The sequence below is a fragment of the Canis lupus genome, chromosome 1 (assembly GCF_003254725.2).
Source record: "Canis lupus dingo isolate Sandy chromosome 1, ASM325472v2, whole genome shotgun sequence".
Lineage (NCBI taxonomy): Eukaryota > Metazoa > Chordata > Mammalia > Carnivora > Canidae > Canis > Canis lupus.
In genome coordinates this window covers 35,875,476-35,901,361 of record NC_064243.1, presented here as the reverse complement: position 1 = coordinate 35,901,361, position 25,886 = coordinate 35,875,476, and the positions used below count along the sequence as shown (strand labels likewise).

Sequence of the window (25,886 nt, the reverse complement as noted above, 5' to 3'; positions counted from 1 at the left end):
CATGAATACATAGATAAATTTTTTTAATTCCTTAAAGAAACAGAGGCTACCCAATCACCTGAGTGAACTACACAGCACAATGTCATGAATTACTTGACAGAGTATCAGTCTAAGACATAATAAAAAGCTAAACTGGCCTCGCTGAAATTAAAACTTCGCAAAATTTCTCACCTGTTTGAAAGATATAGCTTAGGAACCTAAAACTCAAAATGCCCTTCCAAGCAAGCTCAGAGTCAAAGTCAATCCTGCATCCACCATGAAACAACTAGGTGGTCTGCATCCCATGCTCTCAGGCTACCCCATGCACCAGTCACACCAGAACTGCCAGAGGCGCTGCATTAATGGAAATATCTATAGAAAGATAACTTCTAAATCTAGCTTGCTCTCTCTTCTCAATGCAATTATAAAATCAGATTCAATATTTTCCACCCATACAACAATTTGTTTCTGCTGCCTTGCCCAGGATGCAATGCACCTCCGATACATTATCTCCATCCCACTCTTTACATCATAAAGAAGAGCAAAAGCATACTAGTAATTGGCTTTTTCTCGTTTTTTTTTTTTTCTTGTTTTTTTTTTTTACACCCAATGCATCAAAAAGTGAAAAGGAGCTGCTCTCCCTCTTCACCTGTAGCACATCCATCTGACTTCCTCCTCTGGCATTCCTGCTTTCTGGGGAAGTCGGAGGCTGGGAGCGTATGTTTCTTCTCAACTCCTCCAGAGTCAACTCGTGGGCAGAGATCTCTGCTTGGATTTTCTACAACAAAGAGATTAGAAAGGGGAGAACGTCTTCTTTATTAAAAGTTCCAGATAGTCACACAATACATGAGAATATGTTGACCAGTATACATTAGCATCTGTAACTGTAAACTTTTTAAGCTCTAAAAAGTTTAATAATAATACGGGCCACCTGTATTGCAGGACTACTATGTGAACATAAAATTAAGATCTTTGCGTTTGTCATTTCTAATGCTCACTGCTTATTTATAAAGAAGGAAATTTCCCAACTTCATAAATACTATTTTAACATTTGTCAGGTCTCACAGAGAAAGCAAAAGAACTCCAAAACCCATATGCTGCTCCACAAATGAGGTCAATCTTTCTCTCAATGACTCCGTTTGGAATGGCAAGAGGGGCCAGTTATCTTGTGGGTAAGGAAGCAATTAAATATGCTCTTTTTACAACTCAAAAGCCCTCAAAATCCATGGCAGTACCTGAGCTTCCTGTGGAACTTGGAAGGCATCTATTCTATCAGTCAAGTACGTTGTAAGCTGCTTGTCCAGCTCCCCTAAGCTCTCCTGCAAGACTTGAAGCATGTGGTCGGTTTCCCGTAGGACCTGGAGTTGCTTTTCCAAAGAAATCTGCTTGCTCTCTGCCTACACAGGGGAAAAATCAAATCATTAGCTGCTCAGCACAAATATAAAGAGCTGAATATAAGAAAACCCATATATTCTGGTCACCAAGAAAGAAACAGAATGTAAAAGCAGTATATTTGGCCTACACTGTAAATAAATAATAACTAGCAAAGATAACAGTGACAAGATTCTTCTAGTCTCTTATTTACCTTACAATGAATTACTAATTTTTACTTCTTTGTATATACAATGACAAAATATAAGAATGCCCTTGAGGGCGTTATGCTAAGAGAAATGAGTCAGAGAAGAGCAAACAGCATATCATCTCATTTATATGTGGAATCTAAAACAAACAAAAAGAAAACCAAGCTCACAGATACAAGAACAAATTGATAGTACTAAGAGAGTAGATCTTAAAAGTCCTCATTACAAGAAAAAAAAATTGTGACTATGTATGGTGAGGGATATTAGCTAAACCTACTGTGGTGATCATTTCACAATGTGTACAAATATCAAATCATTATGTTGTATACCTCAAAGTAATAAAATGTTGTATTTCAGTTATATCTCAATAAAAAAAGGAAACAGTAAAGTTTTCCCATATAACATTAAACAGAGACAATAAAAATGTCATTTATTACCAATTTAGACATTTTTAGGAGTCCACAATAAGCCTATCAATAACTATATAAAATATAACATAATTGCCCATCAGTAGAGTGAACATTTAAATCTCTTTTTTTCCCCACAGTTTCAAATTCTACAGATTGGCATATGTATTGAACCACTATGTGCTGCACTTTTGGGGTAAGTTTGATACTATTCATGACTTAAACATCAATCATTATTTAATATGTGTTTGAAAACATGTAATATCCATCCAACCCTCCTATGAAGAATAATCTCTGTTCTATACTTACTGATATGAACGTGCATGTTGTGATACATTCTGGATGTGTGTCTAAGAGACAATGACATTTTATAACAGCAACTTATATGAAATTCAGGTGGCCCTAATATTTACTAGGATAATATGAGTTATTATTCTTATATACAGCTACAATATCCTTAAAGGAAATTACATAGTTCTTAAGTAGAAACAATCTCAAAGATAGAGTTTTTTAATCATCAAACTTCTGCTTGCTCTGTAAGTGTTAAGTTTACTCTCCCCCCTCCCCCCCAGTATTTCAATGTCCTCAACACCCCAACTCGTCCCCTCGGTAAAAGTTCTTGAGGTCAGCTCTATAACGTGAGACCTATCAACACCCCTGGTATCCCCCAATTCTTACCAGGTGACTCAGTTCTTCGTATCGATTATTAAAAGCCTCCAGTTTCTCACTGATTATATCATCAAGAATCCCCCCATCAATCAGAGTCTGGCCAAGTTCTCGAATCTGGGTGCGATTATCTGCTGGATGTCGCAAAACAGATTCCAGAGACTAGACAAGGAAAGGGGAAAAATATGCATTTACTGAGGCAAACTGTATCAAGGATCCTAAAAATGTCTACTTTTTTTAAATAAGTAATTCCATTCTCTAGAAATCTACCTAAAGAACAGGATCAGAAATGAGGTAGATGATTAATTTACAAAAATATCCATCATAGTATTAATAAATACCTAAAATCGAAAACTCATTATGAATGAAGATGATACATGTTACTAGAATTTCATAAAAATAACTTTAGTAATTATTAATTATATTATATATTATATATAATATATATATTATAGAGAAATTTATGGTTTGATGCACAGCAAAAACACATACAAGCAAAATTATCTCAAATTTTTATTGACTATATCACTAAACACAGGTACTCATTTTTCTACAACATACACAGAATGTTAGGCACTGTTTTATATATACACTTTTTATATTCATAAATCTAATTAGCTAGATGGGATAAATACTATTTCCATATTACAGATGGGAAAACTGAAGCTCACAGAGAATAAATACAAAAATACACAGTAAAAAGAAGATCTACAATTCCAACTTTATGACTCTAAAGGCTTTTTTCCATTACTATAATGTACTGCCTTCCAGTATGGATAGAAAATAATAATAATAATAATAATAATAATAATAATAATAATGAAAAAATATACCAAAATGTTTAAAAGTGTTTTACTTGCTTTTTACTTCTATTTTTCATATTTCTAGAAAGCACATATTTTAGTTCTCATATTAGAAAAATACGTTTTAAAGTAAGCGTTTCATACTTTTACGTATTCTCTCAACTTCTCTATCTTACTTTAGAAGCGACATCTTTTCTCTTAGTGTCTGGCTCTTAGACTTCAGTTATCACATTGGACTCGTTTCTGACCTTCAGTCCAGTGATCCACTCAGTCACCACACTGTGTCCTTTCTATTTTAAAAGCAAATGTACCCTCTTCCTCCTCTTTTATTTTAAGCAAATCTACTCTCTTCACATTTTAATCCATTTAAGAAACAAGTATTAAGTTAATCGTGTGCCACATGCTGTGCTGGTAACTTGGAAACAATGAGATAGCAGGTCCATTTCTTAGCCTCGTGGAGCTCAAGCCCAGACCTGGACACAAGCTCCTAGGACAGAATCCTGGGCGTCAAATACTAACCACTCTAACCTGTCCCCATCTCTTCACATCGAAAGATAACAGAGCAAGAGCTATTGTAAACACAGCAGTTGCCATGAACAAGCAAAAATAACTTTATGAAGAAACAAGAGAGCAATTAAACTAAATAACAGAAGGCAGAGTTTTATCTGGGGAATGGTAAAAACAAGTTGGAAAACCACTAGAGTGCCTCACTAAGTGTACTAATGTCTAAAATGTACTAATTATCAAACAGCTAACCCAACCCACAAGGCTGATTATTTAGATTATTAGTGGGTCACCAATAATCTAAACATACATGACTGTATAAATACTTCAGGCAACGGAAGTTACGCTGAAAACTATGGAGAAAGCAAATGCGTTTGTCAACATCAAGCACCGTGTTCCTCATTGAATTACTCATTTGGCCTCACTGCAATGAAAAGAATCGCCACCCGCAACACAGATGCCCACCTCCAGGGCTTCATTGACAGCATCTGCCTTCTCAGGCAGGGCCTCAGTGCTCTTCATTCGCTCCTCCAAAGTGTTGAGCCAGGTGGTCTCAAGATCCAAATAGTGAAGCAGTTCAATCCAGCAAGACCATACTTCCTAAAGTGAGAAGAAGAAAGCTCTATTATATAAGAAGTCATTTCAGATGCAATGCAGCTCCAGTACTACACAGTCTCCCTAATCAATAACAATTTCATTCAAAGTATATTTGAAATTTTACAAACTGATGATGGTGGAATTTCAAATAAGTGGAAAAAACAAGGGGTGCCTGGGTGGCTCAGACAATTAAGTGTCTGCCTTCAGCTCAGGTCATGATTCCAGGATCCTGGGATCCAGCCCCACGCGGGCTCTTCTCCTCAGCAGGAGTCTGCTTCTCCCTCTCCTCCTGACTTGTGCTCTCTGTTGCGCTTTCTGTCTCCCTCACACAAATAAATAAATAAAATCCTTTTTTTTTTAAGTGACAAAAGTAAGAATCTTCAACAAATCAAATTAGACCAGTTGGTGGGGGATCAGGGGACAAAGAAAAACAAGTTGCCCCTCTCTGTACACTAAACTCCAAGGATCTGTTGAAATGCTGAAAACAAAACTATATATTTAGTAGAAAAAAAACAAGAGGGAAAACTATTAGTTTTTTTTAATAGAAACATAAAATGTACTCAATACTGCAACACTTTTTAATAATTATATAGGAAATTAGAATTCCCTGGCGTCTACCCTATTCCAACTGAGAGCTTACCAATATAACAATTTGCTGTATACTCTCTCCAATTTTTTCCTAAATTCCTATGAATGTGTCTATATATGAAGAGAATCACAATCAACCAAATGGAGTTAGACCACGCTCACTCTATTAGTCCCAATCATTTATCTCCTATTCCTAAGAGGAGTTCTGTGGGAAGAGGGATAAATTTATACTGCACTTTCTAGAAGCAAAATTATGAGAGAGGCTGCCCCTTCCCATACAGGATGAGCTTATGTGATTGATAAATTTAGGAGAAAGAGTTCAGCACAGAGCCTTTTTCAGATCCATTTACTAAGAGAAGGCATATTCCAGGACTTCATAGGGAGTGTGTTTACCAGGTCAGGGGGCAGCAAATTTTTCTATAAAAGGCGAGACAGTAAATCTTTTAGGTTTCAGAGGCCATGTTCAGCCTCTGTCCCAGATTCTTTTTTGTTTATTGTGTATGTGTTTTGGTGTTTGAACCACCTTTTTAAAAAATATACAAACCACTTTTAGTTCACAAGTCATACAGAAACAGGCCATGAAGTGTATTTAATCATTGCTATAACCTGCCAATCCAGCTAAGACTTAACAGGGGAAAAGAGGTGTCTAGTCCTCCAAGTTTCTACAGACAGAAAGCAGACCAAGATCTACTCAGCTGAACCTTATTTCCTACAGAGAAAAAAAGGATGGTTTCCAGAGAGGCACTCCCAAGAAACAAACTGGTCCCTAATCACACTACAGCCCTACCTCTGGAGTAGGACACTGACCCCACACATGCACCTAGCTGGATTCCAGAATTACTATTATTAGATTTCAGAGTCACCATTACCAGTGATTGTTATTTGCCTTCTATTCTGCCAGCTTTTTTGAATGGAAGTGTCCACTGAGGTTTTCTTGTGCCCATCCCGCTACGGTATGTTGGGTCTATAAGGTGCAGCTAACCTATCTTTTTTATGTCAGGGTCACCAGATCCAGAGGCACTTCTCCCACACACCTGCACCTGAAGAAACTGCTTCAAGAAGCTACTTGCATCTGAACTTGATGCAGATCACAATACACTGGATTTTGAGCTTGATGCTGTACTGGATATGACCTTGGGCGTGCCTGGGAGAGCCTAAGTGCATTTTGCATGAGGGAACAACGTAACTGATTTATGGTCAGAGAGCAAAATATGGCAGACCAATAATAACCACAACACATTTTTGCCATTACTCCCATTAAGTGGCAAAATTGTTTTCTCCTCCCCTAGGATGTGGGCTGGCCTTGCAACCTGCTTAGAACAAAAGAATACTACAGAGGTGATGCTCTACCAAACTGTAGACCTAGCCTCTAAGGGGGCTGGCAGCCTCTGCTCTTTCCCTCCTAAAATCCAGCTGCCCTGCTGCAGAGAAGCCATAAAACAGAGAGCCTGTATGGACAAAGACCTGCGGCAGGAGAGGCCATCGTGAATGCCCCAGCTGAACGCCCAGACAAATGCAGCTACCTGGGGATCCCTGGGTGGTGCAGTGGTTTGGCGCCTGCCTTTGGCCCAGGGCACGATCCTGGAGACCCGGGATTGAATCCTACGTCGGGCTCCCGGTGCATGGAGCCTGCTTCTCCCTCTGCCTATGTCTCTGCCTCTCTCTCTCTCTATCATAAATAAATTAATTAATTAAAAAAAAAAAGAATGCAGCTACCTGTGTGAGCTGTCCTATACCATATGGAGCAAAAGAGTCACTCAGCTGAGCCAAATCAGCCCACAGCATCATAAGAAATAATAAACGGCTATTTTTGTAAGCCACTATGTATGTTTCGGTGAGGTTTGCGTATTAGCAATTGGTATTACAATTGATAAACTGAAATATAAGTGCATATATTAAGTATATAAAAACATGGATGGGAAGAATATATACCAACTCTTGGATAATGATTACTTCGAGAAAGGGACTGAGAAAGATGGTATGAGATGGAAAAGGAGGAAACAGCCTGTAATGCTAATTTGTTTTATTTTGAAAACAAGATCTGGAAAAATAGGGCAAGATGTTAAGCTGTATCTGAAGGATACTTACACAGATGATACGTAGGTTATACAGACTATGTAGGTGATAGTAGTGCTATCTGTACTTTCCTAGAAGTTTGAAATATTTCATGATGTAAAAAAACATTTTTAAGGAATCCAAAAATAATCAAGGTAATAAATAAAGTTGGACACTGCCAAAAAAAAAAAAAAAGCATTCTTACTCTAATTTAGGAATTTGGGCTATTTCTGCCCAAGATTCCTTAGTCATCTTGGACATCATTTAAGAGCATTTCAGTTTTTAAACTTCTTTTTTCATCTTTTCATTTCCCCCTTTAAAGATATCAAAGCTTCATCTCTCTTCTCTCTTATCATTTTTTATTGGCATTTTTCCTTTTCTCTCAAAGTAATTCTGCCAAATTAATTCCAAGGTAATTCTCAAAGCAATTCCAAATTTTCAACATGCATATTTTATTTCTCATCCTCAAATTTTCACCTCTGGGTCACAAACACAACTTGAAGAAATGACACAGAATACATACTGGTCTTTTATTAGCTTATGGCAACTTGGGGACTTTGTTCATTATTTACACATATTATGAGTCATTATTTTGGCTATAGATACATAGGAAAACAAAAATATGGGTAAAAAAACTACAGTAAAATTCAAGTCTAAGATCATTCACTAGGTCTCAAGATTAGGCATACATAATATTACATATTATGTTTACAGAATTTTAAATTTTAAATTCTCAATTGAGTAACCTCAGGTATTTTATGTTAGACAATACAGCTAACTTTTGAACAACAACACAGGTTTGAACTGTGTGGATACATCTATACATGGATTTTTTTTACAGTACAGTACTAGAAGTGTATTTTCTCTTTCTTATAATCTTCTTAACATTTTCTTACCTTACATTATTACTATTGTAATAATACAGTATGATACAAGAAACATGCGTGTTAATCGACCACTGATGTTATCAATAAGCTTCTGGTCAACAGTAGGCTGTTAGTAGTTAAGTTTTAGGGGAGTCAAAAGTTATAAACAGATTTTCGACTGGGTGACATTAGACATTAGGTGTGGTCAGTGCTCCTACCCGCCTTCCCACCCATATTGTTCAAAGATCAGCCGTATGTTAACATTAAGGAATGAGGTTTTTTTGACTTACAGCTTTCTCATTAACCAGTCTGAATTATACATACTTATCTTAGCACAAAATAGATTCAGAACAAGCAAGTATTGAATGAATTTAAATATCACAGCTGTGATTGTTTACTATTTTAGGATTTACCACAATACATTCATTTTAGGCTGAACTGAATTTCAATTATATTGTTTATAAACTGAAATGCTTCTTAAATCTTTTCAGTAGGATGCAACAAAAGTCACAACAATGTCAAAACAAGCAAGTAAAAATTTAATTAAAAAAAAAAAAAAAACTCCTAGAATCACATCTACATCTTCAACCAACAGCCTAGGAGAGAGAAAATGGTCCAGGAAAATACCAACACATGCAAGTTGTTCTTTCTTCTGTCAGGTGATTCTCTAACTTCAGACACCAATCATAATAAAAGAACCTCAATTCACCTCCATGTACTAACCAGGCAAAACAAAACGAAGGAGAGGCTCACATTACATTGTTCTAGTATTTTAGAATTGGAACGGATCCTACAGATCATCTGAAATATGAAAATCTTGACGTCGCATATAAAAAAAGTAAATTCTAAAGATACAAAACAGCTGTCCCAAGAACCTTCTACTAATTGAAGGCGGATCTTGGTTTCCAATTTTTTTATCCCAGTTTCTTTTTATACACCTGTTATCCAAGAACGACTTTTCCCTTATGATCTCATCCCAGAAAAGAAAAATCGAGTTTTTTCCAAGATATGGAAATGATCAATACTTTACAGAGTTGGGTCTCAGAAATATGTCACTAATAAAATAACATACCTCTAGCGTGTGGCACTTTCCTCGAATTCTGTTACACAGAAGTTGGTAATTCTCCAGCACAACATTCAGCTCAGACGTCAATTCCTGGCCACCAGAGGGCGCTTTTGCAGCTAGTAACATGATGTTGTCTTTGAGAATCTTCACTCTCACCTCCTTCTGCAACACGTCCTCTTTTGCCCTCTGTTCCAAGAAAGGATGAACTTGAAAACTGTCTCCCTTTCTCAGTAACCAATGTCTTTCTTTTTTTAAAAAGATAATTAAACCAAAATTAAAATGCCAACAAGATTCTAACTACCGAAATGGGACAGTGTTTAGATAATCACTACAGAGAGTACCTTTCAAATAAGAATGCTAACCATAACGTTTACATTTAATAACAAGCAATGTGAACACCTAAGTCACCCCTCCGTAACGGACATGAAGTATTTTCAAAATCTAGGCTCATGATAAGAATATAAGTGAGGTAATTTTAATTAAACAGGAGAGGTCTAAGCATATTAAACTTTAATAAATTCTCACAAAAACTGAGATGGAGTAGAGGTGTCATTTAAAAGTAATTTAAGTAATTTAAACATATCTTTTTTCTCCTGGAACATGGGTGTAGCTATGGTTCTGATAACTAATAGCATTTCTAAGATGATGAAGTTATACTAGGAAAATCTAATCTAGAAATAGCCTCTTTCTTGACTCTCCCTCTGTACTAGGCATGAAGTCTCATTTTCAGGAAAATCAGTCCAAAACAGTTTTTCCCTTTTACTTTCAGCTTTCTTCACTACTTAATGGTTTTAAATTTCCCCTGGTTGTGGTATAGTAATTAAGTAGAGTGGTTTTTAAAATCATAATGGTTTGGAAGAATAAAAACAAATAAATAGAATGTTGCCCAATCAAGGTTTTTAAACTTATTTCTCCAAGCTCTCATCCCTAGTGACTTTAAGAAACCACAAAACTACAATGTCAATAATATAAGGGAAAAGAATAAATTAAATAAGATGGTTTTTAACATGGTAGGCTACCTTTAAAATACCTCATATTGAATATTTTAAAAGCTTTTCAAAAAACTACCCTAAAAAAAGATGTTTCAGTGAAAACACTACATACAAGTACAGTAAAAGTCCCCTAATCATATTTACTTGATTCATATTCAATAATGCGTTGATGAAATAATAATCCTTTTGTTAAATTGCTACACAGAGATTTTTGCTTTAATTATACTTTTAGGCAAGTTAAATTCAACATAAAACAGTCAATGTAAAAAAAAAAAAACAGTCAATGTGTGGCTTAATCTTATTTTTTTAAGAAAGAGCCTTTAAAACACTATCTCCTTTGGCATGAACACTGAAGGACACTTGAAGCAATGTCAGAAATTTGGGAATGATGCCCAGTTCTTTCACTATACAAAAAAAGAAAGCATTCAAGACTACTGACACAAGGATATAAGTTTATAGGAAATCCATCCTGTGGATCCAATTCCTATTAAATCCCTTGACAATGTCCCTACTGCTACTCTTACCTGCTCTAAAAAAATTTTGATATTCATGGGTTTCCCATGAATTAACAGAAGAATACATTTGATTAAATGAAGACAAATCATAACTGAACTGGGATGTTGCCCTTGTTCCTAACAAAAGACAACTCTTCTTTAAAAATTCTGGAAACAGCGCTGATGGTTGCAAAACACTGAATATAAATGATAAAACTAAATTTTTGAGTCATTCTCTATGGCTCTCTGAGGTTCGAATGGAAGAGATGGTCTCAGGGGCCTTCATAGATTCAAGTCATGGGCCAAACTGAACAAGTGGAGTCTCGGCTTCCTTTTCCTCCTATGATCATAATACCTATCTTTCCATATTTTTTCCAATTTGAAATCCAACTACGAAAGATTATATGTACATATTGTGCTTTACAGAAGATAGATTGGTTCAATTACTCACTCATTCATTCATTCATTCATTCATTCATATTTAAGGGAGAAAGGGAGCTATAAAGCCTATTGACACTGGCCCAGACTCACCTTCATTTCTTCTACTGCGCTCTCTAGTTCTTCTGGTGACTTGTACTCAAAATCCCTCTCCAGATATTCCTCCTCTGCCTGGGTCATCCACTCCTGCATCTCTGCCAAGTCTTTCTTCAGGTTCACTGCTTTTTCCTGACTTTCAGACAACCTATTTTTTTGAATAGCAATCTGGAAAGGAAAAGCCATTCACTCGAATAGGCAAATGCTAAAACATGAAATGTCAAGTTCTAGTTTCTAATATCTAAGGACATGGTGATAACTTTCCACAAAGAGTCTTGTTTAAGAGTCTTGTTTCAGATAAAATCCTTTATACATTTTGTGCTGATGATGTGGAATATAAGCAACAATGAAAACAATAATTATAACTGGGATTCTGTACCACATTTCAGATATTTATCTAATCTGGAAATATCTACTATAATTTTTAAATGCATTAACTTTTGATAGAGTAATCTCAAAGGAAGGAATCTAATCTATAGCAAAAAAAAAGCAGATATTTTAAGGAAATTTACTTTAACATTGTTTATAGTAAAAAAAAAAAAACCTGGAAGCAACTGAAATGCCCATTTTCTCCCATAAAACACTGCTGTACAAAATTTTAGTTTTTATAATCTACTATACTTCTGTACTGCATGCACACAGACGCAAAAAAGTTACATTAGAAAAAGGTTTTGTCTGATTCTCCCTCCAACCACAAATGGACTTCTACTGTGAGAGTAGATACCATCCCACAGAGATCACCCAGTGCTGGCTTCATTATTCACTATTCCTCCCACTCAAATTGAGTCTCAGAGTTGTGGTCACCATGCCAGGGCTTGCTTGGCTGCAAAGCTGATAGTAACCAAAAGCCAGCACAGGAATAGGACGGCTCTCCTGAGAGAAAGGGTGAATCCTTAGAGGCTTTCTTGTTCCCACTCTCCAAACAGGATCACAGACATAAAAATAGAAAGAGACCAAAAAGAAGCTGCACGGTGCCCCAGAAGCCTCCTGCCAGCAGTCTCTGCAGCCGTGGTTCCCAAGTCCTGCTCATCAGCACTTTAAGTGGAGTGGCTGTTCTTAAATATATATATAAATACAGATCCCTTGGGTTCCACCTCCAGAATACTCTCCTCACTAGTAGTTTCTGGACACTAGTCAATTATATAATTCTCATAGATCCAGAAACAAATAAAGACACTGTAATGAACTCAAAAAAAGCAGGGGGGGGGGGGAGACTCAAAAACCATAATTAATTATCCTGAGATTATATACCTCATATTTTTTCACATTAAAATGTTCCATGTTTCATGATATTATGGATATGACATATGAGATTAGATTGTCTTATTTGGTGATTGACTTTATATGTCTATCCTTTCTTAGCAAAATAAAAATTTGACAGCATTATATTTGTCCAAAACTTCTTCAACCTTTATATTCCTCAACGGAACACAACAGCTGGAACTGCTTTTAGATAATTGCTCACACAACACATGGTTTCCTTCTTGCTGAGGACACTTAAAATTTTCCCATATATTTACTCTCATACAATGAATTAATGGTAATTCATAATTATGTCTATGTTGTCATATCTGTATGTATGTATATATGTAGATAGATACATAGATCTAAATATCCATGTTTTTTTTTAAGATTTATTTATTCATGAGAGACACAGAGAGAGAAAGAGAGGCAGAGACACAGGCAGAGGGAGAAGCAGGACCCATGCAGGGAGTCCCACGTGGGACTCAATCCGGGGTCTCCAGGATCACACCCTGGGCTGAAGGTGGCGCTAAACAGCTGAGCCACCCAGGCTGCCTTAAATATCCATGTTTTTATGTATGTATGTACCTACCTATCTGTCACTTTCTTTGCTCCTTGCTGATACTCCCAAACCATTTTCCTTATTTACTTTCCCCAAAATATCAATAAACTCATGCACAAACCATCAGATTATAGCACACTTAGAGAAATCAGAATTTGGCCAGAATAGACGATATTATAAAATTATTTTCTTAAATGTGGCAATGGTATTGTAGTAGACAGAAGACTGTCTTTATTCATGACATAAGTACTTAGTATTTAATATTCATGATAAAGTATTTAGGGATGAAGCATAATGATAGTTTCAAATTCCTGTCAAAAGTACATCTAGGAAAAACGCGAGTGCGTGCGCGCGTTTGTATGTGTGTGTGAAGAGAGTGAAGGAGAGAGAGAAAGCAAATGTGGTATAACATTAACAACTGGCAAACTAAGGAATGGGTATATGGCTGCTCCCTCTACCATTATTTCAAACTTCTTTTAAGTTTGAACATATTCAAAATATGAAATTTGGAGGAAAACAATGAAAACAAAATATTCAAGAATGCAAATATAAATTCTTCCTACATAAACATTAACCAAAAAATATTGCACGAAGAGATGTAGACCATCTAAGGGCTGTCTGTGGAACATTCCTGTATTTCACCCTCTCCTCCCATTCTCCCCTTTCCTCACTCATGTCAGCTTTGTGTAACCTCACTAAGCGAAGCAGAGCAATCAGAAGAGAGCTACACCACATTCCTACTATACTTAGTTGTCTTCTTTCCATTACTTTGGAGAAACTATCCAACAGCAATTCTTTCACTGAGAGAGTGGACCTCATCACTCTCACATAGGGCAGACTTCCCTCTAGAAACTATCTTCTCTCAAACTCTTCTGCGTCATTATTTTCTCCTTTTAAGTGAGGTCCTTCTCTTTGGCATACAAATAACCTGTAATATCTCTTATTTCTAAAAATTACAAAAACACCTCTTTGGGTCCCCAGGTCCCCACACCCACCCCATTTCTCTGCTCCCTTGAATAGAGAAATTCCTCAAAGTTATTATACTTGTTGCCCCAGGTGTTCACTTCCCATTCTCTTCTCAAGACTCTCCAATGTGACTTTCTTCCCCCCATGCCACTGGAACTACTTTTCTCAAGGTCATTTAAAGCCTCCATCTTGTCAGATCTAAAGCCTGACTTTCAGTTCTCCCTGGCCTCAGCAATCCTCAAGATGGGCACCAGTGAGAGCTTTCTCCACCTGGCCCTGGGGTCTCACAGCCTCCTGGCATTTCTCTACTGGCTGACTCTAACTTCTCAACATCTTTGGACTTACCCTTTCCTCTTTTCAGCAGTCAGTCCTGAAGAGCCCCATCTGCAGGCCTCATAATCTCACTTAACTCTTCCAGTATGGAAATCACTGTTCCACCTGCTCTCACACAAAAGTTTCCCCTCCTTGAGTCTCCACCATTTCAGCAAATAGTACAACTCAAGTGGAAACTCTGAGCAAACCCTCAGCTGTCCTGGACTATTCATTCCCTTTCCAAGATCACATGTCCAATCCATTACAAGACTCCTATCTCTATTTTCAAAATAGTCCAAACCTAACATTCCTCATCACCTCCACTACTATCTCTCTAGTCTAAAGGACCAAGACAGCAATAACCTCTTAAATAAGTCTGTTTTCATTCTGGCTTTCCTAGAGCAAATTACTCATATGATAATGTCAATTCCTTGCTCAAAACCCTCTGCTTTGTGTGAATAAAATTTTGTTTCAAAGGCTATATACAATTTATCCCACCTACATTCTGACCTCAGACCTTACCCACCTGCTAACTGCTCTCTTCATTCTATTCCAGCTTCACTGCCTTTCTAGTTCTTTGTTGAACATGTCAAGCTCATTTGCCCCAAGGAGCCAAATTGGACAATTAGTACCCTCCCTTAATTAAAAGAAAAATCCATTTTTTGCCCCAACCTGGCATCCATGCTATAGTTATTCTAGGCCACTGTTTTTCAAACTGGATGGGCTATAAAATCAATTCAATCACTGAAGAGAAGGTACAATCTGCCTCTTAAAAACCACAGATAGCAAAGTTGAAAAACTTACCTCCTTGCTAAATTTCTCCAATTGGGTTTGGTAGTCAACTAGTTTTGTCTGCATCCAAGTTTTGATTCCAGCAACTGGATAGCTTCGAAGGTTAGTCTCTATTTCTTTCATGTCTTTCAGAGATGATTCCACTGTTTCTATTTCATTAACAAAGCCCTGAAATATAAAACAAGCCCATGTTGAGTTCATTCCTATATAAGTGGGTACCATAATTTTAATTTGTCTCTGCTTGCATCCCTGAAAATATTATAAAAACAGAATGCTTGGGAGTCAGGACCTTTAACTACTTAAGAAATAGTGTGCCCTGAGAAATTCATTTCACCTGGGTGCTTCATATAGCCATCTGCCAAATCAGATTGGAAATAGTTGACTCTCAGCAGGGAATAGTACTCCCAATTAATTTAGAGAAGCCTAATGATTTAACCAAATATAAATTGCATGCAGTATTATCAGCAATTTTACTCATTAAATATGTTTTTCTTTAAGTCTCACTGTATGGCATAGTAAGAGCAATATACAATTGGTAATATGACATTAAAATTATCATTGGAAAATGAAATAGCAGCTCCTAATGAATTAAAATTGCTCTTGTTCTCTCCATGCAAAATTCTATAACCCTAGCCAAAAATGAAAATGTGAATAACCAGTCATTCTTTTAATAACTATAAAGTCCAAAAAAAGGGTTTATGATGAGAGATATTTTATCTCGGTTTATTGTCATGTCATATTCTTGCAATTTTAATAATAGCAAATAACAAAGAAGAAGAAGAAGAAGGAAATGTTATTTATTACAGCAGCGTCCCTAAATCAGCAGAACTCACACAACACTGGTCAAGTTGACTTTGTAGCCCTTCAGCGTCTCGTTGGACAGCCTGCTCTTTCATGAAGTCTTTCACACCATCCATCCACTTCTCAATGACTTTTGAATCAGCCTAAGTAGAACACAATAAGAGAGGGGGAAATTACTCAGTGACACTCAACCTACTGCATCTCAAGATCTATTCCTACTGAAAGAAAGGCAACGTTTCACAACCTTGATAGCATCATTTTCATTTATTGTATTTCTTTTTTAAAAATCTTACAAATTTGAAAGTAAAAAATCTTCCAAATTTGATTTTCTTGATGACTGACTCAAATCCTCAAGAGATGACAGTCGGGTGATGATTCTCAAAGTTTCAAAATGCTCTACAGTGAACCAAGCTACTTTGCTTAAACGCAAGCAATATCAATGATTAAAAATTCAAATTACAGGAAATGCTTTTCTAGATGTAACCAGCTACAAACCAGCTACAACTTCTCACAGAAGTTAGAACAGACTTTCTCCAAAACTTAGCTACTCAAAGCAGGAATAAATTAATAGCATCCTGGAGTAATAAATAAATACAATAGATTGCTTGCTCTTAGTTTTGCTGCTGGACACCTTGTTACCTAAGAACTCTGGATAGTCTACCACTCAGCTTCATCCTTTCCTCCAATATTTACTAGGCACCCACTACAATCTTAACTGTGTATGGTGCTGCAGCTCAAAAACAAGTGAGAAAGATAACACTGCAGAGAGAAGGAGAGACAGTAACATTGGAACTGGGCCACTAACACCAATAGGTATATCCAACTTGATCTCCAGTACTAGAGCAAAGCAATGGTCATTTCTTCCCAACGCCTCCCATTCTGTTACTGGTCAGTCTCACTTGTGAGTTTCCCTTAAATGGAGCTGAATCTGTTCCCTTATATCCTGTCAATTCTTTGCTTCTTGTTCAACCCTAAGAATGGGGATACATTTACAATCCTGCTCAAAAATGACCTTCAGCAACCATTGTTGTCTTCCATTAGTCTCCAATTGGCTAAGCATTCCGGATTCCTTCTAGGATGTCTCTAAGGCATGAGATCCAGGTATGGCACTCATCACACTCATCAACATGCTCAAGAAACTACACCAATGTTTTGAATGTCCTTATAACATACCACACAGAACCAATAATTCTTCTCCTTATAACACTGGAATAAATAGTAACAATACAACCTATTTCACATATGGCTATTACACTCATAAAATGCCATCTAAAACTGTTTAAGTTTTATTTTTCTTATTGTAGGGTTGTTTTTGTTTCTTCCTTTGTTTATAGGTATATTAGTCACAGTATTATTTATGGTTAGCCAGAATTCCAAAATTGCCATAACTACCTCAAAATTACATTTCCCTTATCTCATATTACTTAAATGACTTCTGGAATAAATTCAACACTTGATATTTATAAATATTATGTTTTCCCTTGTTATGTCAACAATAGTAGTTATAATAATAAAAAGCCAACAGAATGATTCAAATTTTTAGTCTCACCACTTTTGAACCAGCTCTTACTCCTGGCTTCCTCTTATCTGCAAATCTGACAGTGGGCTGTTCTTTTTCTGATTTTTTTGTTGTTGTTGGGTTTTTAGTTTTTTTCCTGGTGAAAACCAGGGCCAATGACAGTGACTACCTGAGCATTTCTACCAAGACGACTTGTGTCACTCATTAATTGCAAAGCTTTGGCTTAGTTTTCAAAATATGGTAATCTACATAACACATCTAACCAGCTTGCCACCTCCTTCTTAAAGGATTGGAAATGATTTCTCAAATACTTTACCAAAGAAGTCAAGACTTGCCAAAAATGAGTTTGGGACCCATTATTTGAACCAAATGAGCACACGTGAAATGTGAGATTATGAATCTGTGTATCTAATAATGTAGTATCCCTCTTCCAAAAAATAAATACATGAACACAGTAATTAAAGGAAAGAAGTCTGGGCAAGGCTTTTCAGTGGTGTCCATGATGATTCCTAGCAACTGTCACTTTCTTTCCTAAGCACACATAAGATCTCTGGCTTGTCATTTACCTATAGCTCTGCCAGGAACTGGCATCAAGCTTACTTCAGATCTTAAACTTCTAGAAAATAATGTTCCCCACAAATCAGGACATTCATCCATCTTCATTTTTCTGGTAACTTCTCATAAGAGAAGAATGTGGCCAGGAGACGGAAAGTAAAATTCCCACCTTACTTGGGATGTAGATTTAGGCATCTGTAGGCCCTGGGGTGGTCTTCCTATCTAACTCCTAATCGAGGCACTTATACTCCATCAATAATGATCATCTGATACTTCCCAATTTACAGGGCTCTCTTCTAATGAAGACGGGGAGCAAAATGCACTTGTTTGGCCTTTTAGCCTCCCCTGTTGACAACTGTGCACTCTGAAAATGCTTCCAAATACAGCTTCAAAAACCCTTTCAGTCTCATTGTGTGCTTACCGCAAGCCTTTCCCTCTGTTCTTTAGCCTGTCACTGTTCTCACAGGCTCATGCACTCTTCCTCTAATGTATTATTTTCATTGGCGACATCTCTCTCTTTGTGTTTGCTCCTCGTCCTAAGATCTCACCACATTGGACTACTCAGTAAGACACACCCAGGGCAGGGGGCAGTGGGATACAAAAAGATAAAAGTACAAAATGAGAGAAAGTACAAATGTATCTATAGAGTTCACGGAGGACTTTTTTTTTAAACTGTCCATTTAACCTGGCACATCCTGCATGGTTACTCTCCATTCTAAACTACTTAAGAACTCAAAGCAGTGTTGCTGCTGTGTACCTTGGCAATTCATTAACTCTTAGTTGTGAATTAAAAAGCTGATGGTCTTCTGGGCCAAGGATTTTTGAAATTTGTAGGGAAGCATTACACTCTACAGAGGTTTTTTATCACAATCTGATTTGACTGAAGTGAGGAGCCTCAACAATCCATCATTGGCATGTGAGGAATGGTATCAACCCCCTTCCTTTCCTCCCTCTGCCAGATACAGACCCAGGGGAGCACACACAATTCGCACACACCTGTTCCTTCTCTCATACTTCAACACGAGAAAAAAGAAAGAGGAAAGCAACAGACACAGATAAGCCATGAAGTTCAATTGATCATCCCAACAGTTAACAAAAGAAAGAGACAAGAATCTGACAATTTGTTTTCTACTAAAAATCCTTCACGTAATCCTGGCCACACTAACTTCTAAGAGAAGCAGTGGGACCCATGGAAAGAAAGACAAAAGTGTGAATACCAAGGTCAGCACCTCACCAGTCACAAGGTCTTGAGAAACTAATTTCTCTTCTTTGAGGCTCAGCAGCTCATCTATGAAATAGGAATAATAACAACCAGCTCGCCTGGTTGTTCTGAAAAACAAAGATAATGTTTGGACAGGGTCTGGTACAAAGCAGGCATGCAGTAAATGCTATTATTACTAAGATCTATAAAACCAAGTGCTTTATTATCAAGATGAACCCATAAAGAGCTACCACTTCCAAGTTTAGGAATGAGTGGCCAGGGAGAGTACATGCTGGCATGAATCAGTGTAATGTTTTTAACTGTTGCCAGCATTAATCCTTGTTCTATTCTATTGGTGTTTAAAAGCAACTGTTTGGAAGACCTACTAGATCTTCTGAATTCAGCTCAGCAGAAGGAAACCCAGTAAATGAGGGAAGGCCTGAACTTTAGAAATTCCTGGTGGCAGCAGATTCTCACAGGATCTCCACCCTGTGGCCACACCATATGGAAGGGTTAATAGATTAGTAAGATCAATACTAGCTACAGCTTGTGTGCAGGTAAGTGTGGGAGACAGGGAGCTCTGCTCCACCCTCCAATACCTCTTCTTCCCCAGAAAGACAATATTGTCTCAGTCTACCTGTGGCAAGTATTTCCTATGCTTTAAAAAAAAAATACCCAAAGTCTGCTCATCTTTAAATCAATCATACAAGAAAGAAATTCCAAAGAAAGTGCAAGAGCTCCCATGAAAAGTACCTCTCTGCACATTAAAAAATCACTCAGCTTACACACTTATGAGTTTCTATGTACAATAACAAGTATTTTTTCTCCACCTCCATCCATTTGCAGAATACACACATATACATTACATATATATATTACATGTTCTGAATAATATATTATATATTACATATATGTTCTGAATTATATATATGTCATATATATTCTAATATATATAAGAATTGGATAATTTCTAATGTTCTCTCTCCTTTAGGGGACCTCATCTCTTTTGAAGCAATGTAAAACATTTTAAAATCCCAGTAAACTTCTAAAATAAATATCTGCCATTATTTCATACGCACAAAGTAAATAAACTGTAAGTACTAACCTAGGGCAACCATTTCTCATTCTTATTTATATTTGCAAATTCTGATACAAATATAAAATGACTAAGGGTATTTTGAAAACCAAAGTATCAAAAATTTAAGTTTTAGAAGGGCCAAAATTGTACACTGACCATCACTGCTCAAAAGCACGGATTTGTACATATCTGAGATGGGCGATACAAGCTGCTGGTTACATAAATGGAATGCAGGGTCATGAAAATAACTCCTTGAACCCTAAAACTCCCAGCCTAGCCCCTGAGCTAGAGATGGAGGAAATCTGAAGCTTGGTAGCTCTGGATTTAAGACAATGAGATTCCAAAGTACACAACTACCTCCCAAGATTTTGTTGACGGCTAAATTCTTGGCATTTCATTTTGCTCCTTCCCCATCTGTTGGAATGTCCACAGCTTTTTAAGCAACTTCTAACCCAAGACAGAGGCAAGTGTGAAACCAGAATTAAAACAGTAATTTAACATAATGAGGTTTCTATTTCACTCATGCACCTCAAAAATACTCTTTAAAAAGTGTCCCTTCATTTAATAGGGAAGAGCCATGATGACATCACTACAACATTAATTACCTGAAACTAAGAAGAATTCTTAAATCTAAGGTTTAGAATGCACCAATACTCCCTTTTAAACTAAAATGCAAAAAAACCCAAAAAAATGCAAAAAAATAAAAATAAAAAATAAACTAAAATGCATTCAAAATGAGAAAGAAAAGAAAAAACTTTATAAGATCACTATATCAATCATATATTACCTAGAAAGAGTTAAATCAGCCTTATTTCAGGTCACTCTTAACAAGATATGACCAATGTGTGTTTACTCTGAAATTCTTTCTACAGTAATTTCAAAGCCAGATTCTGCATGTCTCAGAGGTCCGGCATAGCCTCTTCCACACCCTGGGTCAGAGCCCATCCAACTGGTCAGCGACTGACTACAGGGATCTGATGACATAGGGTCCTTCCATGTGTGGTCCATCTATACTTTACAGATCCAACCTCAGGAGAGAAATGCATCTGTAGAGATGTCTATAGGCACCTACAAAGCAATTACTTCACATCCACTTACTTGCTGTTGGCCACACAAGGCTCCTGTAGTCAAAGAACTCCATTCTGGGGGAGGAGAGACACACACAGGTCTCATTTTAATAAAAGCTGGTCTGAGATGAGGGTTTGGGAAGGTGTCAACAGTGTGTAGTAGAATCACAGAGGAGGGAATAATTAGCCGTGGGGATGGTGGTGAGCAAGACAGAACACTGTAGAACAAGCTTACTCTTAAAGGGTGAGCTCAGAAGATGTGAATTCCTAGCAAGGAAGTGACATTTCCGGAGAAATTGTCCAATGTGGTTTTGGTGATCCAAGACACTGTTTCCTCGCCAGACTCAGCTCATGAAGGAGGGGAGAGGCAGGGGGTGGCGCTGCAGGAAGGGCTTCAGGGCAAGGAGGAAGCAGGAGCTAGGAGACGATGTGAATGCACCCTATCACCACGGCAAAGACAACCAGATCCTTTCCAGAAGCAGAACTCTGGCACCACTGGGGAAGTCGAATTCGAGAGGGAAGAGACTGGAAATGAGAGCCAGCTTTAAAGTGCAATGGGATTATCAGGGCAAGGGACTCTATGGGAGTCTGAACACAGCAGGGAGAGGCTATCGAAACGGTGATAAACATAAGACAGAGTTTTGTGTGGGCCTCATGAATTGTTTCACAATTTGCAGTTATACCACATCACAGATCTTGAGGAAGAAAAAAGAAGCAACAAACAATACAAAACACCCATAGCTCCCAAATGCAAAGATACCATTACTGGTGATGAGAGATATACAACCAGCCTCCTAAAAGTTTATAATATTTAATCCCCATAATTCATTAAAAAATCAAGTAAAATCAATAATGAAAATATTAATATTCATGTATTTTTAAATGTTTTGCTGCCTGGAAGGAGTGGGAGGATTTTCTGTGAAGTAGTTTTTAAAATACCAATTAACATTTTAATTCCTAAGTACAGGAACTGAGGTCATTACTTTGGCATGGTATAGATAAAAAAAGAATTTAAGAACTTATAACACTGAATATGAATACGCAGGCCAAATCTCCAACTGTACAGAGAAACCAGCCATGAAGACAAAGGAAATAGAGGCAGATGAAAAAAACCCTATTTGCCAACAAGTAACAGAAAACTAAAATTTGCACACCAACAAACAAAAAGATGTTTTTATAAGTACCGTAGAATGGCAGGAAAAAGTAAGCACGTAGCTATGAAATACTTTCGAAGCTGAAGTATGCTGTGCCAATGAAAGGCACCATCATTAGCAGTACTGGGATTCACACTCCAAGCTCATATATTTGTGTGCTATTTAAATATCCCTCATGAAAATAAATAAATAAATAAATAAATAAATAAATAAATAAATAAATAAATAACCAACCCACCCTCATGGAGCTCCAACATCATTCATTTCTATTAGGTGAAAAAAATTATTAGAATTGGTAACATTCATGAGCTTTTCTATTGGACTGGAATCTGTTAACCCCCAGAAAGTTCCCCTTTTTTTAATCTAGTGATTCAACACTTCCATACATCACCCCCTGCTCATCCCAAGTGCCCTCCTTCATCCCTATCACCTATTTCACCCATCTCCTCACCCCTCTCCCCTCTGGTGGCCATCAGTTTGCACTCTACAATTGGTTTGTCTCTTTTTCTCTTTGCTCATTTGGTTTTTTTCTTAAATTCCAGTGAAATCATATGGTATTTGTCTTTCTCTGACTTATTTTGCTTAGCATTATACTCTCTCACTCCATCCATGTCATTGCAAATAGCAAGATTTCATTCTTTTTATGGCTATGTAATACTCCACTGTGTGTATGTGCGTGTGTGTGTGTGTATTTGTGTGTATTCATACATCTTCTTTATCCAGTTATCAGTCAATGGACACTTGGACTGCTTCCATATCTTGTCTATTGTAAATAATGCTACTATAAACACCAGAGTACATTATCTCTTTGCATTAGTATTTTTGTATTCTTTGGGTAAATACCCAGTAATGCAATTGCTGGATCATAGAGTAGTTTTACTTCTAACTTTTTAAGGAAACTCCCATTTTGTTTTCCACGGTGGCTGCACTGGTTTGCATTCCCACCAACAGTGCACAGTGCTCCCTTTTCTCTACATCATCTCATCACCTTGTGTTGTTGTGTTGTTGAGCACAGCCATTCTAACAGGTGTGTGAGGTGATATCTCATTGCAGTTTTCATTTGCATTTCCCTGATGTAAGTGATGTTAATAATCTGTTCATGTGTCTGTTGGCCATCTGGATGACTTCTTGGGAGAGAAGTCTGTTCATATATTCTTCCATTTTTAATTGGATTATTCATTTTTGGGGTGTTGAGTTTTTAAGTTTATGTATTTCCTATAATAACATTTTATCATATATGTCATTTGCAAACATCTTTTCCCATTCCATAGTTTGCCTTTTAGTTTTGTTGATGGTTTCCTTTGCTATGCAAAAAGCTCTTTATTTTGATGTAGTCTCAAAGTTTATTTTTGCTTTTGTTTCCCTAGAAACCTACCTAGAAAGAACTTGCTATACTGATGTCAAAGAGGTTACTGCCTATGTTCTCTTCTAGGATTTTTATGGTTTGAGACCTCACATTTAGGTCTTTAATCCATTTTGAATTTATTTTTGTGTATGGTGTAAGCAAGTGGTCCAGTTTCGTTCTTTTGCATGTTGTCCAGTTTTCCCAACACCGTTTGTTGAAGAAATGGTCTTTTTCCCATAGCATATTCTTTTCTGCCTTGTTGAGGATTAACTGATCATAAGTAATTGTGAGTTTATTTCTGGGCTTTCTACTCTGTGCCACTGATCTATGTGTCTATTTTCGTGTCACATGACGATATTTGTTATTTAACCTGAAGTCCAGAATTGTGATACCTTCAGCTTTGCTTTTCTTTTTTAAGATTGCTTTGCTATTCAGGGTCTTTTGTGATTCCATACAAATATTAGATTTGTTTGTTCTAGTTCTGTGAAAACCACTGTTGTAATTTTGATAGGGACCACATTAAATGTGTAGGTTGCTTTGGGCAGTATAGACATTTTGACAAAATTTTTCTTTAAATCCATGAGCATGGAACGTCTTCCCATTTCTTTGTGTCTTCTTGGGACCCATTATTAATATTAGATGCCTTCAGGAAAGGAAATGGTGGGATCCCTGGGTGGCGCAGCGGTTTAGCGCCTGCCTTTGGCCCAGGGCGCGATCCTGGAGACCCGGGATTGAGTCCCACGTCGGGCTCCTGGTGCATGGAGGCTGCTTCTCCCTCTGCCTATGTCTCTGCCTCTCTCTCTCTTTCTCTCTGTGTGACTATCATAAATAAATAAAAAAATTTAAAAAAAAAAAAAGGAAAGGAAATGGTATTGGGGGAGGGGCAGGGAAGTCTAAATGTTCACTCTAATACTTCTCTATTATTCAATTTCTTCACAACAACCAGCCTCTATGTATTAGTTATATAGTTAAAAATGCATTTTAAAAATAAACAAATCAATCACTTTTCTCCTAAGAAACATCATCCTAAACCAACACACTGAATCAAAAACCTACTGTGGGGATCCCTGGGTGGCGCAGCGGTTTGGCGCCTGCCTTTGGCCCAGGGCGTGATCCTGGAGACCTGGGATCGAATCCCACGTCGGGCTACCGGTGCATGGAGCCTGCTTCTCCCTCTGCCTGTGTCTCTGTCTCTGTCTCTCTCTCTGTGTGACTATCATAAATAAATTAAAAAAAAAAAACCTACTGTGCTTCATGCCTTAAAGACAAATAGAACTTAAATGGCTAGAAAACTGTACATCAGGTCACTGAAGGGAAACAATGCTAACCTCTAAAGAATATTTATTTGTAACTAGCTTTGGTGAAAAATTAAGGTTTCCTAAGTGAATTGTAAGTAGTTAAGTAACAAGCAATGCCTTCAAAGCAAAGCAAATAAAGGAGTAAAAGTTTTCTTTATAATAAAAAAAAACATATTTCAATAAAGAAGTTGCACAGTTAGGAAATACACACAGACTATCAACAATCTTGTAGTTAAAAAATAAAGAAAGAATAGCTGGACATTATCAAGAAAGAATAGCTGGACATTATCAATCTGCTACTGTGATTACAAAAAAATTTAAATATTGGTTATTTATCATGGAATGAATTTGGCATATATTCCAACTGGCCACTCTAAGTGCCTGGGTTTGCTACATTAGTATAACAACCCACTAAAGCCTAAGGCTGGATTACTATAGCCACAGGACTCTCTTTTGTGTTTTGGAACACTCTTTATTCTCTTTAAATTTCATATTTTTTAAAAATTCCATATTTAAATACTGGCACACACTTAGGTAACCCCAAAATACACTTCTGAGAGTCAAAAGATTAATAACCTTTGGGTTAATCTTCACCCGTAAATTTCTCTTAACTACATCTTAGATTTAAATTGAAAACAAAGCACTGCTCTTTTGAAAAGATGAGAAATATTTAATCGAATATTGCTCCACCTTCACACTATTGACATTTAGGGTCAGAAAAGTCTTTTGTTGTGGGGGAGGTCTTATGCATTAGCTGTGACTCTGGCCTCTACCCATGAGAAGCCAATAGCATACCCCCTTCCCTCCACAGTTGTGACAACCAAAAAACATCTCCGAACATTAACAAATGTCCTGGAGGGGGG

General features: G+C 37.1%; 1 protein-coding gene across 10 annotated transcripts in view; it reads right to left on the bottom strand.

Moving 5' to 3' along the window:
* The window catches only part of UTRN (utrophin), a 497,383-nt gene that overhangs the window by 311,313 nt on the left and 160,184 nt on the right, over positions 1-25,886 (bottom strand). For all 10 annotated transcript variants that reach the window (XM_049113409.1, XM_025422487.3, XM_025422483.3 and 7 more), the window contains 8 exons: positions 15,839-15,949; positions 15,018-15,173; positions 11,129-11,299; positions 9,118-9,297; positions 4,405-4,539; positions 2,645-2,794; positions 1,215-1,376; positions 629-757 (listed from right to left, as the gene is read on the bottom strand). In XM_049113409.1, the coding sequence (XP_048969366.1) occupies positions 629-757; positions 1,215-1,376; positions 2,645-2,794; positions 4,405-4,539; positions 9,118-9,297; positions 11,129-11,299; positions 15,018-15,173; positions 15,839-15,949 (1,194 nt within the window). The remainder of the gene's footprint in view (positions 1-628; positions 758-1,214; positions 1,377-2,644; positions 2,795-4,404; positions 4,540-9,117; positions 9,298-11,128; positions 11,300-15,017; positions 15,174-15,838; positions 15,950-25,886) is intronic.